This window comes from Gracilinanus agilis, chromosome 5 (assembly GCF_016433145.1).
Source record: "Gracilinanus agilis isolate LMUSP501 chromosome 5, AgileGrace, whole genome shotgun sequence".
Lineage (NCBI taxonomy): Eukaryota > Metazoa > Chordata > Mammalia > Didelphimorphia > Didelphidae > Gracilinanus > Gracilinanus agilis.
In genome coordinates, this window is record NC_058134.1 from 30794186 (window position 1) to 30810209 (window position 16024).

The following is a 16024-nucleotide window of genomic DNA, read 5'->3' on the forward strand; positions in this document are numbered from 1 at the left end:
TAGCTTCTCTGCCCCTACTCCAGACATCTTTTGTGGGTTCTCTTTCCCTATTAAATTGTTAGGTCCTTGAGGGCAAGGGCTGGTTTTTTTTTATTTGTATCCTCAGAGATCAGCACAGTATCTGGCACACTGTGAATGCTTAATAAATGTGTATTGACTTTTATCATGTAAGTGATTGTAGTTATTCCTGTTATTGATCAAGATGTAGGCACTAGACGATAAGTTTCGATTACAGTTTCACAAAATAAAGAACTAGGGGAGCTACGTGGCTCAGTGGTTTGAGAGCCAGGCCTAGGGATGGGAGGTCCCGGGTTCAAATCTGGGCTCAGACACTTCTTAGCTGTATGACCCTGAGCAAGTCACTTAACCCCCACCACCTAGCCCTTACTGCCCTTCTGCCTTAGAACCAATACACAGTATGGTTTCTGAGATGAAAGGTAAGTGTTTTAAAAAATAAATAAAAATAAAGAACTAGAAAGTCCAAAACAAAACAATTGGTTAGAAATAATATTTATTATCCGCCCCATCCCATGTACAGGCTACCATTCAGAAACACAGGATGAGATATTGCCCATGCCCTCATCAGTTATAGTTTTGTCAATAAACTGAACCTGTGTTCTGGCTACAATAATGCATTTCTCTCACTTAAAAAACAAAAAGAAAAACCACTCGATAACCATTTCTTTTCTTTTTAATGCAAGGATAGCTTCAAGTTTTATTCTGGATCACATGAAGACAAGTTCCTTGTTTGTCAGTCATGATTTCAAGATGCTCCTCCCTCCCCCCCTAAAAAAAATTCTATATCCTAAGTGATAAACTCTTCTTTTACATTCAGCAAACTTGATATTGGAAAAGAAACGTAACAATGGAGCTAAGCAGTTATTTTCGTGCACAGTAATAAGTCTAGCCCATGTTTACAGAAAATAAATCATATCTTATCAGGTTACATTAATTTCTTGAAATGTAGTTTTGAAAGATAAACACTTAACCCACATACATTACCTGCTCTGAAATTTTTTAAACCTGCAATTAATTTGCCACTTGTCTTCCCCTCCCCTCCCCTTTAAGAAAAAGTGCCTCCCAGGAAGACAGGAAGTGCTTGCCTTTTTCCTCAGCTGTTCTGTCTACAAGCTGACCCTTCCCCAGGTCATAGAAAGATACATGAAAAGCACAGACAAGATTTAGTTTGCTGACATAATGCCCTTAGTTTGCTGACATAATGCCCATAATGTTTCTTAAAATGCAAAGAATTAAAACGTCACTGAATTCATACAGTACATTATTCATCAATCAGCAATGTCCCATCTACTGAGAAAGTTGTCTGTCTATATATCGGTTGTCTTCTCAGCATTTAATAAGTGTAGTGTATAATCGGTGACTTGGTAAAAGAATGTGCTTGTAAAAACATTGCTGGCTTAATTTTGGAATTCGAGGTTTCAATATCGGGATCATTTTCCAACACACAAGTGCTGTGAGTGGAACCTTGTTTTCATAGGAATTCTCTGTTCATTTCCCATCATCTACAGGAAGAATTCATTCAAATAAAATGTCACAAGACAAAATACATATCTATATACCTATATATATACATATAGATAGATGTATGTATATACTGAACCTAACTAAAATTTTAATAAGCAATACTTACACATTTCTGGTTATACATTCCTAAAGGCTTAATAATTTTTTTAAGATACATGTGATAAAGAGGCATATGCAAAAGGCAAAAACTGGGTATTAATTTGACCTTTTTTTTCCCCAAACATACCCCAAAAAAGCTGTGTCTACTCCCGCAAAAAAAAAAAAAAAAAGGAAACCATGTCCTTGATATCTTCAAAAATAAGAAATCTCAAAAAGATAATGCTACCAAGTAAAGAATTCATAGAAACTACAATAAATAGTCCGCAAGAGTCACACCCAGTCGAAGGTCAATCCCAATTATGGTTTAGAGAGATGGTATCAGAAATGGCGCCATACTTCCCTCCCCCACTGGGCTAGGTCACGGGACAGCAGTTCGAGTCCTAGTCGCAGTGCTCTTGAGCAGTAATGAGACTAGAAAATAAGGCATTTTGCTCCTCACATTCATTACATGACAGTAACAGGCGTAACAGGAAACTGGGCTCCTTTCATCTAGTATAAGGGACAAAGGAGACGGACACCTCTTTTTCAAAGAATCCCACTAAACTCTCCTTTTCTGGACAGTGACAGGAGAAGAGAAACACAAGCCAGCACCTCCCATTGGGCATTCTTCCTTATTGCTACAAATGAGAGGCCATTTTCACAAAGTGGAATTAACAAAATCCCAATATTCTTTTTGGGTAAACAGTCTTTGCACATGCCACCTCCCTCCAAGCCTGCAGGGCCTAGACTAGATGTGCATGGCAGAGAGAAGGTCATTAGGCCACTGGATTGAGTCTTTCTAATTTCAGATTTAAACTCTATTTAATAATGAAACAAAAAACTCTTTGTAGTGTAAAAAAATGGTCTCCAAATATGAAAAATATGCTATTAACATGTTAAATACGATATTCCTTAAACTACAGGTTATTATAGTTCTGCAGAAAGAATCAATGTTCTTAACCATTTTGCGACTATTTTTTTTTCTTTTCTTTTCTTTTTTTTAAAGCAGTGTGATAGTACATGAATAGTGGTGGGCAGCTCAACTTTTATCAGCTCAAGCTTGGAATCTGAGCTGAATGGGCTGTTAAATTAACTAATACCTTGGACAATTAATTCTCATTTCCCAAAGGCAGACTCTAAAGTATATTACTTAAGTTTGGAGTTAATTGTTGCACATTTACATTACGAGTTCTTTAAATTAACAAAAATAGAGCATAAATTCGATCTGATAACAGCTAAACATTTGCAAGTGATGGTTAATTTATCAGTAGGCAGTAAGTGTACCTATTTGATTCTTTTCATATCTCTATTTTTAAACCTCTTGTATGATAAACTTCTTCACAGTTTAAAATATTGTGAAGAAATATGTAAAACTATATTCACATACATATTTGTACACAAAATTATGTTATTTCATATATTCATAAACATGCAATGTGTCTGTATTTCTTTACAGACACATGTGCATGTGTCCTAAACAATGAATGAGTTGGTGTGGACTGAAATCATTTCAAAAAAGTTATTTAGGAGTAGAAGAAAAATAATGCTTTATTTACATAGTGCCTATCTCCCAGGAGGTAAATATGCTTTACAGACATTTTCCAATTAACCCTCACGATGCTACAGTGAAGCAGGCAGAGAGAGGAGCGAGGCGCCTTATTTTCTGTATGAGGAAACCAAGGCCTGAGACTTAATGTGGCTGACCTGGGATCCGAAGCAAGCGGCCCCGCGGGTGGTAGAGCCAGGGACAGCCCACAGAGCTCCTGGATTATTAATCATTATATCACCCTGCCTGCCGTGGGGTCAAACAGAGGTCTGGGATTGGGAAGTTCCATGCAAGTAGGATAACTTCAGGGCCCATATCCTTTTCATTGTTTATACCACAGGGAGATAAAAAATTCTTTTTGGTTTTGGCAGATGAAAAAAGCCTTAACATTCAGTGTGATTATAATTCAGTGTAGCTTCTCCTGTTTAAGTGCGACACAGCTGATTTGGTGTATATCATGGAGGATGCTCTCAGTTGCAGGACCAGGTGGCCAGAAAGTTCTCAGGATTATTGCATGATTACAGGGATCTCTAACAATCGTGTAATGTCTCAAGGATTTCTCTTTCTCCACATAAGGTACAAACCTATAAATAAGCATTTTAGCACAAAATGTACAGTCTGCATGAACCAATCCATGTATAAATAAACGAACAGCTCTAAGGGTGAACTTTAAAGGCCAAAAGCTCTTCAGAGTGCATGTTGTTTAAAGAACGCAGATCTGGCAGCTTCAGAAGGAGTTTTGTAAAAATAGAGGCTTCGTTCGGATGATTTTTCATTATTAAGGTCCTTAACGCACGAATGAGGGTTTCTTGTAAAGCCTCCACAGAGTTGACATTTTCTATTCCTGAACGATCTAGAAGGGGGGAGAATAAGGAGAAAGATGAGGGAAAGGAAGGAGAAAGAGATGAAACAATATTATTAAGGATTGGCATTTAATTCTTATTCTTCAACCTTATATAGTAGCATGTAGTGATAGAAAAAAGGTTCCAAAAAACCTGAACCAATCTGATACTCACATACAACTAAGTAAATCTTACTGGAGGGGTTTAGAAAAAGTAATCATTCTATTAAAAACAATGTTGTCATTTGATAAATGAAATAAACTAGCATTCTTTACAGCTTTAGATACTTTATTATGAGATGGTCTGGTTTTACAAACTGCTCTATCATTATTGAATACAACTGTTTCCAACTGAAAGTCTGTGTATGAGAGAGAGGGACAGAAACGGAGAGAGAGGGAGGGAGAAGAAGAGAAAGAGTGTGTATGCATGTATTTAGCAAACCTAGGGCTTGTGTCTCCCCCAAATCTAGCTCTTTTTCCTCAGTGACTACAGCATTGGCTTCTCCCTCCACTTCCGCATCATGGGGCAAAAGAAATCAAGCTATTTGACATCCCAAGAGGAACCACTGCTCTGGCAGATCTTCCAACCTTCCTAGTATCTGATCAACCAAGAAAGAAAAAAAAAAGACCTTTGTAAAGAGAAATTTAAAATGTCCACTGTGTTCTTGTTAAAAAGTAATCAAAACCAGACTGCAGGGGTTTTTTGGAGACCTGGTCTCCCTTTCAGGTTGAGGCTGGAAGCACTGATTAACAGCAGGGCTTGACGTTCTCTGCCTCTAACCAGGTCCAGTTTGCCCCTCCTCAGGTTGCACTGAGGCTCCAGCACCCAAGATACTGTAGGGACTCCTTAACACATGTGGATTTGTGGCCAAACTAACACCTAAGGTTTCAGATGGTAGGTTTACCATTTTAATGTTATTACCAAAAACCAGTCAAGAAAAATATGAGTAACTTGTAAAGTGGTAAACAAGATTTACCTTTGGGTGGAATCCCTTCCTGGTAGATTACTACCACACTGTGTGCATTCAGTGGTCACCAAAGTTTATTTACTCTGACCATGTGAGATAAAGATGGCTGAAATGGACCCTCAGAGTGTGAAAGAATCTTACACTGATCCAGAGCCTGGGTCCATTAGCTGGTCATCCCCAAAGTGACCATCAAGGATCAGGGGCCATGGCTCTGATGCACTTGGGCATTACCCACAGATCTTTACATACAGTATCTGGTAATAAACCTCTGCTGATTAATTAATATCAGTTTCAATTTCTACCTTTCTCCACCAACATATCGCAGTACTTTAAATGACATGTTAATGTGGGTCCAGCGCAGAGAAGTGTATTATTATATCTCAGTGACCCAGAAATGGAATAAACCTATGTCTCTGTTTCCTTACATACCAAGGAAACAGCTTTGGTTTTAAAGATTCCAGTCAATTGAACATTAAAAGCACCTACCACATTCATCACTAATCAGACAAGGTATATAAGGAAAAAAGAGATTCTGATCTTGTTCTCAAAGAATGACATGAGATTCAAGGCTGGGGGGGATCTAAATGACAGCTAAGCATGAGGCTGTAGTTTTCTAATGAAAAAATGAAGGCAGAAGGAAAGAGAAGATGATGAGGGAGGAAGAGTTCTTCTGTGAGAGTCTCCATATGTTTTTAGCTGACCCATGATTACCTTCATAAAATCTGCATCCCCACAAGTACCATTTGTCTGGCTTATATAAATTTTTGAAAACTACATCAGTGGGATAAAATAGGAATTGAAAATGACAAATGTGTTGTAAATATTCAACAGAAGCTGAAGCAGAGTAGTGGATAACCACTTTGTAAAGACCATCCCCAGGCTTGTTGGGGGCATGGTATTCTCTATGACAGTGGACAAACAAAAGTGTTTTAAAGTAAAAACAAATGGTTCCCAGCCTGTGCTATCTTTAAAATACTTTACTTTGCTCTAGAGAGGCTGCAGGCACCAAGCTCCCTGCCACCATCTTCCTTGCGATGTGATGAAATCAGGACATGTTTTACATTCCCTTCAGCTCCTTGTGAATAGGGTTGGTTCATTCTTTACGCTTGTCTTCCCAAGGTCTAGCAAAGTGCCAGGCACACAGCAGGCACGTAATAAATGCCTGTTGATTGGCTGATTACCTGCAGACACTAGGACTACAGCTGTAAACAAACTCATCTCCTCATCACTGAGTTGTAGAGAATTTAGTTTTTCACTAAATTCAAACATGGAGTTGAGTAGCTCTCCAGCTCCCATTGAACGCAAGTCATCCATATTATACTTCTTCCCACTGAGAAAGGTCACAGTACGTTCCTTTGCATCAAACAGGGATGCAAATCGTACCATTAAAACCTAGCAAGAGAAAAAAAAGTGCTTTAAAAATTCATTCATAGTACCAATTGAGCCAGTTTAATAGCATTTAAGCCAATTAATAAGAAAGATCTTCAATATAAATATGCTATGTAAAAAGAATATCATTTTCATATCTAACTTTAAAATCAAAAGGATCAAAAGCATACAATGAAAATCATAAAAAAAGGAACAGAAATCACTGTTTATACTCATTTTGTTTTTTAAATGCTATAGAGCAGTGATGGCAAACTTATGGCACAGGTGCCAAAGATGGTAGGCAGAGAGCTCTCTGTGGGCACTCAGCCACCCTCCCTCCCCACCCCACCCTCAGAGTTTGTTACTAGAAAGGCAGAGAGACTCAGGCAGAACTGCTCCCCTCCCCCTCTCCAGTGCACCTGATGCCATCTTTTCACGTCCCCCACCCCTCTGCCCAGCAGCTCAACAGGAGCATACAAGGGGTAAGGTAGGCAGCAGAGCTGGAGGGGAGCAGAGTGCTCAGATCACTCCCTTCCCGCTCTTTACACTCACCGAGGCATTCCTCACTTTACCCATTCCTCCACCCAGCAGCCCAATGGGAGCTCTTCCTCCCTCCCCTGTGTGGGGTAAGGGGGGGCAGGGCATACCTAGCATGTGGGGGGGAGGGGGACGGCATGCGGGTCTCTGTGGGGCAAGCACAGCACTCCATCTCTAAAAGATTCACCATCACTGCTATAGAGAATCGCTGCTGTAGAGAATTCCTAGCAACTAGGTGATAGAGTGAATAGAGTTCTGGGGGCTTGGAGTCAGAAAGACTTATCTATGTGAGTTCAAATCCTCAAATACTCACTGCATGACCCTGGGCAAGTTTTTTAACCCTGTTTGTCTTGGTTTCCTTTGTCGACATGGAATCTAGAGTCCCCAGACTTGTGGCTTAGTGAGATCTGATGAACCCCAAGTTTTAGAAATAGTTTGTAGGTTAGAGACCCCAAAGCTTGTGCTTGTTCCCGGGTCCCTAGGGAATCCACCCTGAAGGGAATCTCAGGCTAGCAGTTGCAGACTGAATAACCCTAAGGTAAATGCTAAATACCGTTTTGTCTTGGGTAATCTTTCCCCCTGGTATCAGAGACCCTGTCCCAGGAAGAAACACCTGGGCAGGGACCATCCTTTAGTATCCATAGTGTAAGCAGCCCCTTCCCTTACACCCTAGCCTCTAGCTATGATTCCTTTCCCAAGCTTGATAGTAAATCCCATCCTTACCAGTATAAAGTCAATCATCTTCCCCAGCCCCAGGATCTTCCCAAATGGTATATAAGTTCCCCAATTTCCTTTGTTCTTGGGAGTCATCCTCTAGGGCGGTGTCACTCCCAGGGGGATCAGGGAGCAGAGCAAAGCAGTGTTCAATTCTTAGACTCTGCACGAGGCGCAGCTCTGCAAAAGAGGCCAGGTAGCCCTCATCCCCCTTTCCCTTGATTAAAGAGTGATTTTATGTCTATTTAATAGTTCTGTGTTTTTTCTAAGTTAACACCTTCTTTGTAAAATGAACTAGGGAAGGAAATGGCAAACCACTCCAATATTTTTGCAATAAAACCCCAAATAGGGTCACAAAGAGTTGGATATAACCACAAATAACTGAACAACAACAACAAACCTCTCGCCCAACTATAATAGAAGCCAATACTATTATCACAACTCCTGTCTTGGAGAGGGGGAAAGAGGGAAGGGGTGCTTTCCTATTCTCATTGTGCAAAGTCTCATGGGTTCAAATGTTTTGGGGGCGGAGGTGAGATGACAGTAGAATGGTTACAAGATTTTTATTTTTTATTTTTTTCTAAACTTACCTTCTGTCTTAGAAGTTATTAAGTATTTTGTGTGTGTACACACACACACACACACACACACACACACACACACACACACACACAATATTGCCCAGGATGATACAACTGCAAAGTGTCAGAGGCCAGATTTGAACCCAAGCTTTTCGGATCCAGGCCTGGTACTCTATCTGTGGTTCTACTTAGCTGCTCTGGTAAATGATTTTAAAATTAATGAATGTCACTTTGTTACTTTTAAATTGTCAGCAAAACAGGTAGTACTTCTCATTTGAGTAGACAATAACCATTAGCATACTAATGTATATATGTGGATGTATCTATACGTATACATATATGTGTGCATTCATATACAGAGTAAAATATTTTCTACAGAATGTTTGAAAGGCGACCCTTTTATAGGATAAACATCCTCATTTTGGTTGCCCTTTTGTTATTGATCTTAACTACATGCACTCAATAATTAAGGGTAAACTACAAGCCTGAACATTATTGTGTTAATTATAAATTATTCCCATCTTGAAGATATCCATTTCCAGGCCCTCCTTCTAATAACACCTTGGAAGAGGAGAGAAGAGAGAATTGGGGAGAGGAGAAATGGTAAAGGAGAGAGGGGAGGGGAGGGTGTCCTTGACATAGGCATTGTTCAGAGATGGCATGGACACTGAACTCTTTAACCCAGGCAAACTATAAGCAGGGAAACTCCTTTGCTCCCTTACATTCTTGTGACTCCTAACCCAAAACATCTGATAACTCCTGTAAGACCCTGAGAGGATTATCCTCCTTGGATCATCCTTTAGATGGACAGAGAGATAAAACTCCTTGATATCATCAAGTTGTATCTCAGACACCCATCTGTCCTCTGAACTATGAGGGCCACCCACTATGTCTTCAGGCAGACCAAAATCCCCACCTAATGCCTTCAGTGGTTACCACACTAGTAAAAAGTATAAAAACCCCATAAGCATTCATGGAGCAAGTTCTGTGCATTTCACCTGATGGATGTTAGAGATGTCACAGAACTGACTCCCTCATTTTAAAATTGGAAGGCACATCAGGGACCACCCAATCCAAACTATACCCAGTGGTTATCAGTGAATGTTTAAAATTTATACCTCACATGTTCATAAGACAGAAGGGCAAACGTGTGCCACAGGACTCATTATACTTTCAAAATGATCATTCAGCATTTCACTGAATTCTCAAACAGGAATAAGACTGGTTCCTGCTATCCCTAAGTAAAATATATAACACCACAAGAGGGACTATACAGTAGCAACAAGGCTAGATTTGGAGTGGGGAGGACCCCCTTTCTAGCCACAAGCATAATGCTTCTTCATTTTCCTTATCCGAAGAATGGGGACAGGACAGGGAGGGGAAGGAAATAAGCATTTATGAAGAGCACACTATGTGCCAAGCACTGCATTATGCCATACAATTATTATCTCACTTGATCTTCACAATAGCTTTGCTCTTATTAGCCCCATTTTACAAATAAGGAAAAAAATAAACAGAAGTGAAATGTCTTGCCAAGTACAACACATAATAAGTATCTGAGGCTGGATTTTAATTCAAATATTCCAGACTCCAGGCCCAGTACTCTACCCACTGCATTACCTAGCTGCCCCTATGGCCCATAGTTCTTTTAAATCTATAAGCCAATGGATGAAGAGCAGCACAAAATAACAAAAAAATGCTCAATATAAAATTCCACAGACTCCAGGTCCCTTTTTTGCATCATAAACAGTCTTCAACCTCCGGTGAAGGCAAAAGACATGACAGCTCCCTAAAGAGAAAAACACACTCAAACAGAAATTAATGGGAATTAATGGGGAGAACAGTATGCTGTTCAACAAAGGGTTGCTTAGTTTCAGGGCAAATAGTACTATTTGTTCATTTTTTTTTAAATGGGTTTGGGCTCCCTTCATCCATTTTCCCATGATGGGAGCCTCATGCCTCAGGCCCTAGCCCACTCTTCAATTCTCACCCTAAGCCATATGGTTTCCTGCCTCTGTCTGCTCCTCCTAGTGACTACATGGGCAGTAAACATGCAGGTCATGACAGTCTTTGAACATTTTTGAAAATCTTGTGCAAGCTCAGAGTCCATGGCCAGGTGTGCTTTATTTGCTCAGGCATTACTTCCTCCTTGAAGCCTCTTCTGAGCTCCCTCAACTAGTCCTTTGGAGTTCTCTCTCTCCTCTCATTGCCTCTACCCCTATATACCTGCTGTACTCCCCTAGTAAAATGTAAACAACTCCCAGAGAGCTGGGATTGTTTCATTTTTACCTCTGCATCATATCAATGCCAGGCACAGACGTGTTTGGTGTTGAAATGAACAGGCAGAGAAGGGAAATTATTCTGTAATTCAAGAGGAAGAAATTTTATCAAATCAAATTTAACTTCTGTCAACCTGGAAAAAAAACAAAGAACCACTAAGTAGTCAGTAAAATACAGTCTTTAATCAGGAAAGAGATAGTGCTCAATATTTGGTCATTACACAGAGCCAAGGACTCTGGGACTCTGGGAATATTATCTCTGAGAGAATCAACATGAGAGATGATTCTCTGAAGAATAATAAACCTAGTGATCTTATATACCTTTGGGGGAAATCAAGACAGGGAAGTATGATTGATTGGATTGGCTTTACAAAGGCTACCAGGAAATAAGGAGTCCAGGCTAGAATATCAAGGAGAGGCTGATGCTATACAATGGATACAAAAGGAAAGGGTCCAGCCAAAGGCTGGGCTACCTGGCTGAGGACTCTGATACAAAGAAGAGAAACTTCTAAGACAAAAAGGGTATTTAACATTTTATTATATCTACTAGTCTCACCCAAGCTGGAACCATCAAGCACTTTAAGATCTATAGTTCAGCCTAAAACTAATAAGTCTGGGACACCCCTAAGATACTTTCCCAAGGGAACAGAGGCAAACTTGGAGTTCCCAAAAACTAAGTTGACCCTTCCAAAGGGAAAAATAGGCTCCAGGACATACCTGAGGGATTCACAAGCAAATTCTATCAAACATCCAAAGATAATTAATTTAAAAAAAAAAAGAATAGTGCCTCTAAATTCCTTCTATGACCCAGATATGGTCCTAACCCATAAACCAAGAAGAGTTACACCAGAGAAAGAAAACTAGAGACCAAAATCCCTGATGAACATGATCAAAAAATCTGAATATGGTAGTAGTAAAGAAGCTAAAAGAATATATCACAAAGGCCATACACTATGCCAGGGCTGGATTTCATCACAGGAATGCAGGGTTGGTTTAATATTAGTGAAGCTACAAAATTTGATTAACCATATTAATTTAAAAAATTATATGAGTATATCAATAGATATAGAAAAAGCTTCTGATTTTTTAAAAAAGCCATTTCCTCTCTTAAAAACCAAAAGAAAATTGAGGAATGAATAGCCCTTTCCTTAAAATAATAAATAGCATCTACTGAAAACCAAAAACTACTCTTCTATGTACTGAGATGAGTCCTTTGCAATAAAATCCATGGTGAACAGAGATGTGCATTGTCACCATTTGTATTTGACAAAGAACTTAGAATGAATGACAAGAAAAAGAGATTGAGGGTACACACAGGCACAGAAGCAGCAAAGTTAGCACTTTTTACAGCTGATACAATGGTGGACTTAAGGAACCCTAAAAAGCCAAATGAAAAATTAACTGAAACAACTAATAACACCAGCAAATTTATAGGATATAAAATAGGTCCACATAAATCTTCAGTATCTCCAGGCATCACCAACAAACAAAACCCAGAGGGAAAAGATAGAAAGAGAAACTCCGTTTAAAATAACTATAGAAAGAATAAAATACTTAGGAACACACTAATCAAGAAACAGATAAGAATTCTAGAAATACAGCTATAAATAATTGTTTAAGGAAATGCAGACCTAAATAACTGAAAAAAGATCAATTACTCATGGGCAGGCAGAATCAATATAATAAAAATTATACTACTATATACATTAATTTATTTATTCAATGACACAGCCATCAAACTACCAAAGAGTTACTTTACTGAACTAGAAAAAATACTGATAAAATTCATATGGAAGTAGAAAAGGTCAAGAATTCATGGGAAGTTATGAAAATAATTGGGAATGAAGTGGACCAAAGAGTGCCAGATCTTACATCATGTAACAAAGCAATAATTCTCCAAACAATTTGGTTATAGTTAAAAAAGAGATAAGAGAGAGATCTTTGGAAAAGATTAGGTATACAACATATGGAAGGAAATATATTTGGTATTCTAGTATTTATTAACAAAGCCTCCAGTTACTGGGATAAGGACTTGCTATGTGACAAAAACTTCAAGGAAAACTGGTCAGCATTATAGAAGAAATTAGATTCAAAATCTCACACATTATTTCAAGATAAGTGCTCTAAATGGATTTGTGACCTAACTATAAAAGGTCAACTCATAAACAAATTATATAAAAATAAAAAAAAAAAAAAAAAAGAACCAATCAGGTCTATGGATAGAAGAAAAGTTCACAACCTAACATGGTATTGAAAGAATTAACAGAAAATAAAAGGGATAATGTTTATTACAGTATCTACATGGAATCGAGAGACCCCCAGACTTGTGGCCTAGTGAGATCTGATGAACCCCAAGTTTTAGAAGAGCTTGTAAATTGGAGGCCCCCAAAGTTTGTGCTTATTCCCCGTTCCTCTGAGAATCCACCCAGAAGGGAATCTCAGACTAGCAGTTCTGGCTGAATGGACCCTAGGGTAAATGCTAAATATCCTTTTGTCTTAGGTAGTTTTCCCCACAGTATCAGAGACCCTTTCCCAGGAAGACACACCTGGGCAGGGACCATCCTTTAGTATCCATTATAAGTAAGTAGCCCCTTCCCTTACACCCTAGCCTCTGGCTATGATTCCTTTCCCAGGCTATATTGTATACCTTCAGTATGATAATGTCAATCATCTTTCCCAGCCTCTGGAGCTTCCCAAATGGTATATAAGTTCCCCAATTTCTTTTGTCCTAGTGGGTGGCACTCCCAGGGGGGTCAGAGACCAGAGCAAGCAGCATTCAATCCTTGGACTCTGCATAAGGCATGTGGTGGGCAGCTCTGAGTGGAGGCCTAATCAGCCCTGTTCCCCCTTTTCCTTAATTAAAGAGTGGCTTTTATAACTATTTAATAGTTATGTGTTTTTTCAAAGTTAACAATTATAATCTAAGAAAAAAAGAAACAATTGGGGAAAAATGTTGTGCGAGTTTCTCTAAGGTCTTATAATCAATGAGGAAATTTGTTTTGCTTAACTATTCATATTTACTACAAGGCATGTTTTTCTTTTCTATTTTTTTTCATTGAAATGGTGAGAGAGAGATGAAAATGAATTTCTGTTCATTAAAAAAAATGTGTTTTTTAGAAGGCAGCTAGTTGGTTCAGTGGATTGTGAGACTGAGCAGTAGAGACAAAAGTATTGTATTCAAATCTGGCCTCAGATATTTCCTGGCTGTAAGGCAAGTCACTTAAACCCTCACTGCCTACTCCTTACCACTCTTCCGCCTTACAACCAATACACAGTATTGATACTAAGATGGAAGATAAGGGTTAAAAGAAAGTCTTAATGGAGAAGTGGGTGCACTACAGATATGGAATGTTATGTAAACTTTTCAGATAAGGGCATTATGTTCTAAGTTTTACTTAATTGTTTTACTTTGTCATATGGAGACCTTTCATAGAGTAGAGACAATATTCATATGATTGTAAAGTAAAAACAAAAAAAATATCTGGACATCCTTCTACTCCTCCAGTTTAATTCACAAAATAAGAGATCCCTGTTACGCAGAAAATTTGTTCATTACATAAATTATAATTCAGCACTTTTAAATAAATAAGTGCCCAGGAAGAAAACTAATCTAAAAGGTCACAGATACTCAATGAAATGGAAGCTGCTGGTTTTATAATCTTGCTAAAAAAAACCTGAACTCCTGCACAGATGTTTGACAAAGCACAGAGATGAACACCAGAGTCTAATCTCTAGGGAGTTTCTCCTGGCCAGAAAGGTTAGCTGAAAGTAGTACAACCCGCCCCCCCCCCCGCCCCTCCCTTTGGATCTTACTGTAGGAGGGGTAGTCTCACTAAGTGTAAAAACAAAATCCTCCCCAGGGTCTTCTGGGCGGACCACTAGATGACCAATTCTTTGGCCATAAAACAAAGATGACAAATGGCCCAGTTGTGCCTGTGCAGTCTTTTTTATCTTCTGTCATGACAGTGGAAAGAAAGGGAGGCAGAGAAAGCCAAGAATCAACTCAAGTGTTTAAAGGGGAGATCCTCTTCTACTGACCAATGAGGAGCTGAGCCATGCCACTGGAGGAAATGAATCTTGATGATACAGGCATCTGGGATGGAAGGAGTATTGGATAGCTCATAAGTCCTACTGAGAAAAGCCAATGAAGGACCTGGCAGAGTGGGCATCAGTGTGCCTCCAGAGGTGACAAGAATCTTACCCAAGAAACTCTTTTCAATGATCCTCTGATAAACAACATCAAGAGAGACATTTAAAGCAGCAGATGAACTCTCACCCAAAGCTTTTAGCCACCATCTTGAAGGATATACAGAAAAGAATCCAAATGTAAAGTCTTCCCTATTGATGATCAGGAGTCCTTTAGGAGACTTGTGTGAAGACAGGATTAACTCTCCCCCTGCCTACTTTTAAATTTAATCAACAAAAGCAAATGCACCCCTACTTACCCTTAACATAGGGGAAGACCACAAACTACTTACTAAAGGGGTTTTCACCTTCAGAAGCAAATGACTGCCCTTTGGGCAGTCCTAAGCAAATTTAAAGACTATAATTGGTTCCCTAAAGTGGAGGAAGGAACAGGAAATGGTTAAAGAAGGGTCATTAAAAGTGGCTGAAACTTCCTGTCACGAGGTCTTCAAGCTCTTTTGAAGCTTTGGAGGCTGATGGAGGACCTTCTTGAGCATGGACCTGGGACTATAGCATTTGCTAAGACTGCTCTTGCATTTTTCCCCTTTGGACTACAATGTGGGTGAGTGAAAAGCTGACTCCTTTCCTGGCTTCTGGAGAGATTGGTTTCCAGAGGAGGCCATGTGGTTATACACCACCAGGGTCCTCTGGCTAAACAGCCCTCTGGCTGAGGGTCCTCCGGTGGAGGGCTAATTAGCCCTGCCTGAGTTGAATCGGGCACCAGAGAAACATTTAGGGTAACAAGCTAGACTACTTATTCTGACCTCTTTCACATTCCTCTACTTTACTCTTTCCTTCTGTTTTGTAAATAGAGCTGCTAAATAAAAGTCATTTTGACTTGAGTTATAATATCAGCAACTACATTCTCTCACATTTAGTCAAACCATATTAATTTTATCCCCTATACTTGGAACTTTGCAGAGATCACCTCAACAAGATTCACAGTAACTCAAAAAAGTTTGGCCCAACAATCCACACCAGAAAGCAAGCAGATAAAAAACACACAGGATCTGGACATCCAGGGATGCAGTCAGATAGCCTATGCCTAGAGCACAGATCCTGGCCACACCATGCAGAGGAGCAACAAGCTAGGCCAGACCAGAAAAGGAATATGAATGTGTGAAAGGGAATTCTTGGTTCTCTGTGAATTCACACCTTACTTTATGCTAGGTGAGAACAAGCCAGAAACTTAAGAGTTTATACACTCAGAAAGGTGTGGTTCCAAAGGTGAGAACTCAGACAATTTGGAAACTGTGACTGGCCCCCATGAAAAGGGGCAGGAACAGGAGACCACCATAAAAGCCATGAAAATCCCTGAGGAGGGAGGCTATGTGAAGATGTCTAGTGAAGGAGGCTAGCAGAGAGTGAACTCCAAGAAGAGGGTC

General features: G+C 39.5%; 1 protein-coding gene across 1 annotated transcript in view; it reads right to left on the bottom strand.

The window, feature by feature from the left end:
• Positions 1-494: 494 nt before the first annotated feature.
• Positions 495-16024, bottom strand: part of NR1D2 (nuclear receptor subfamily 1 group D member 2) — an 89777-nt gene continuing 74247 nt past the window's right edge. Inside the window, exons 7-8 of the mRNA XM_044678884.1 lie at positions 6157-6367; positions 495-4019 (exon numbers count right to left, since the gene is read on the bottom strand). Of these exons, the coding sequence (XP_044534819.1) occupies positions 3823-4019; positions 6157-6367 (408 nt within the window). The 3' untranslated portion in view covers positions 495-3822. The remainder of the gene's footprint in view (positions 4020-6156; positions 6368-16024) is intronic.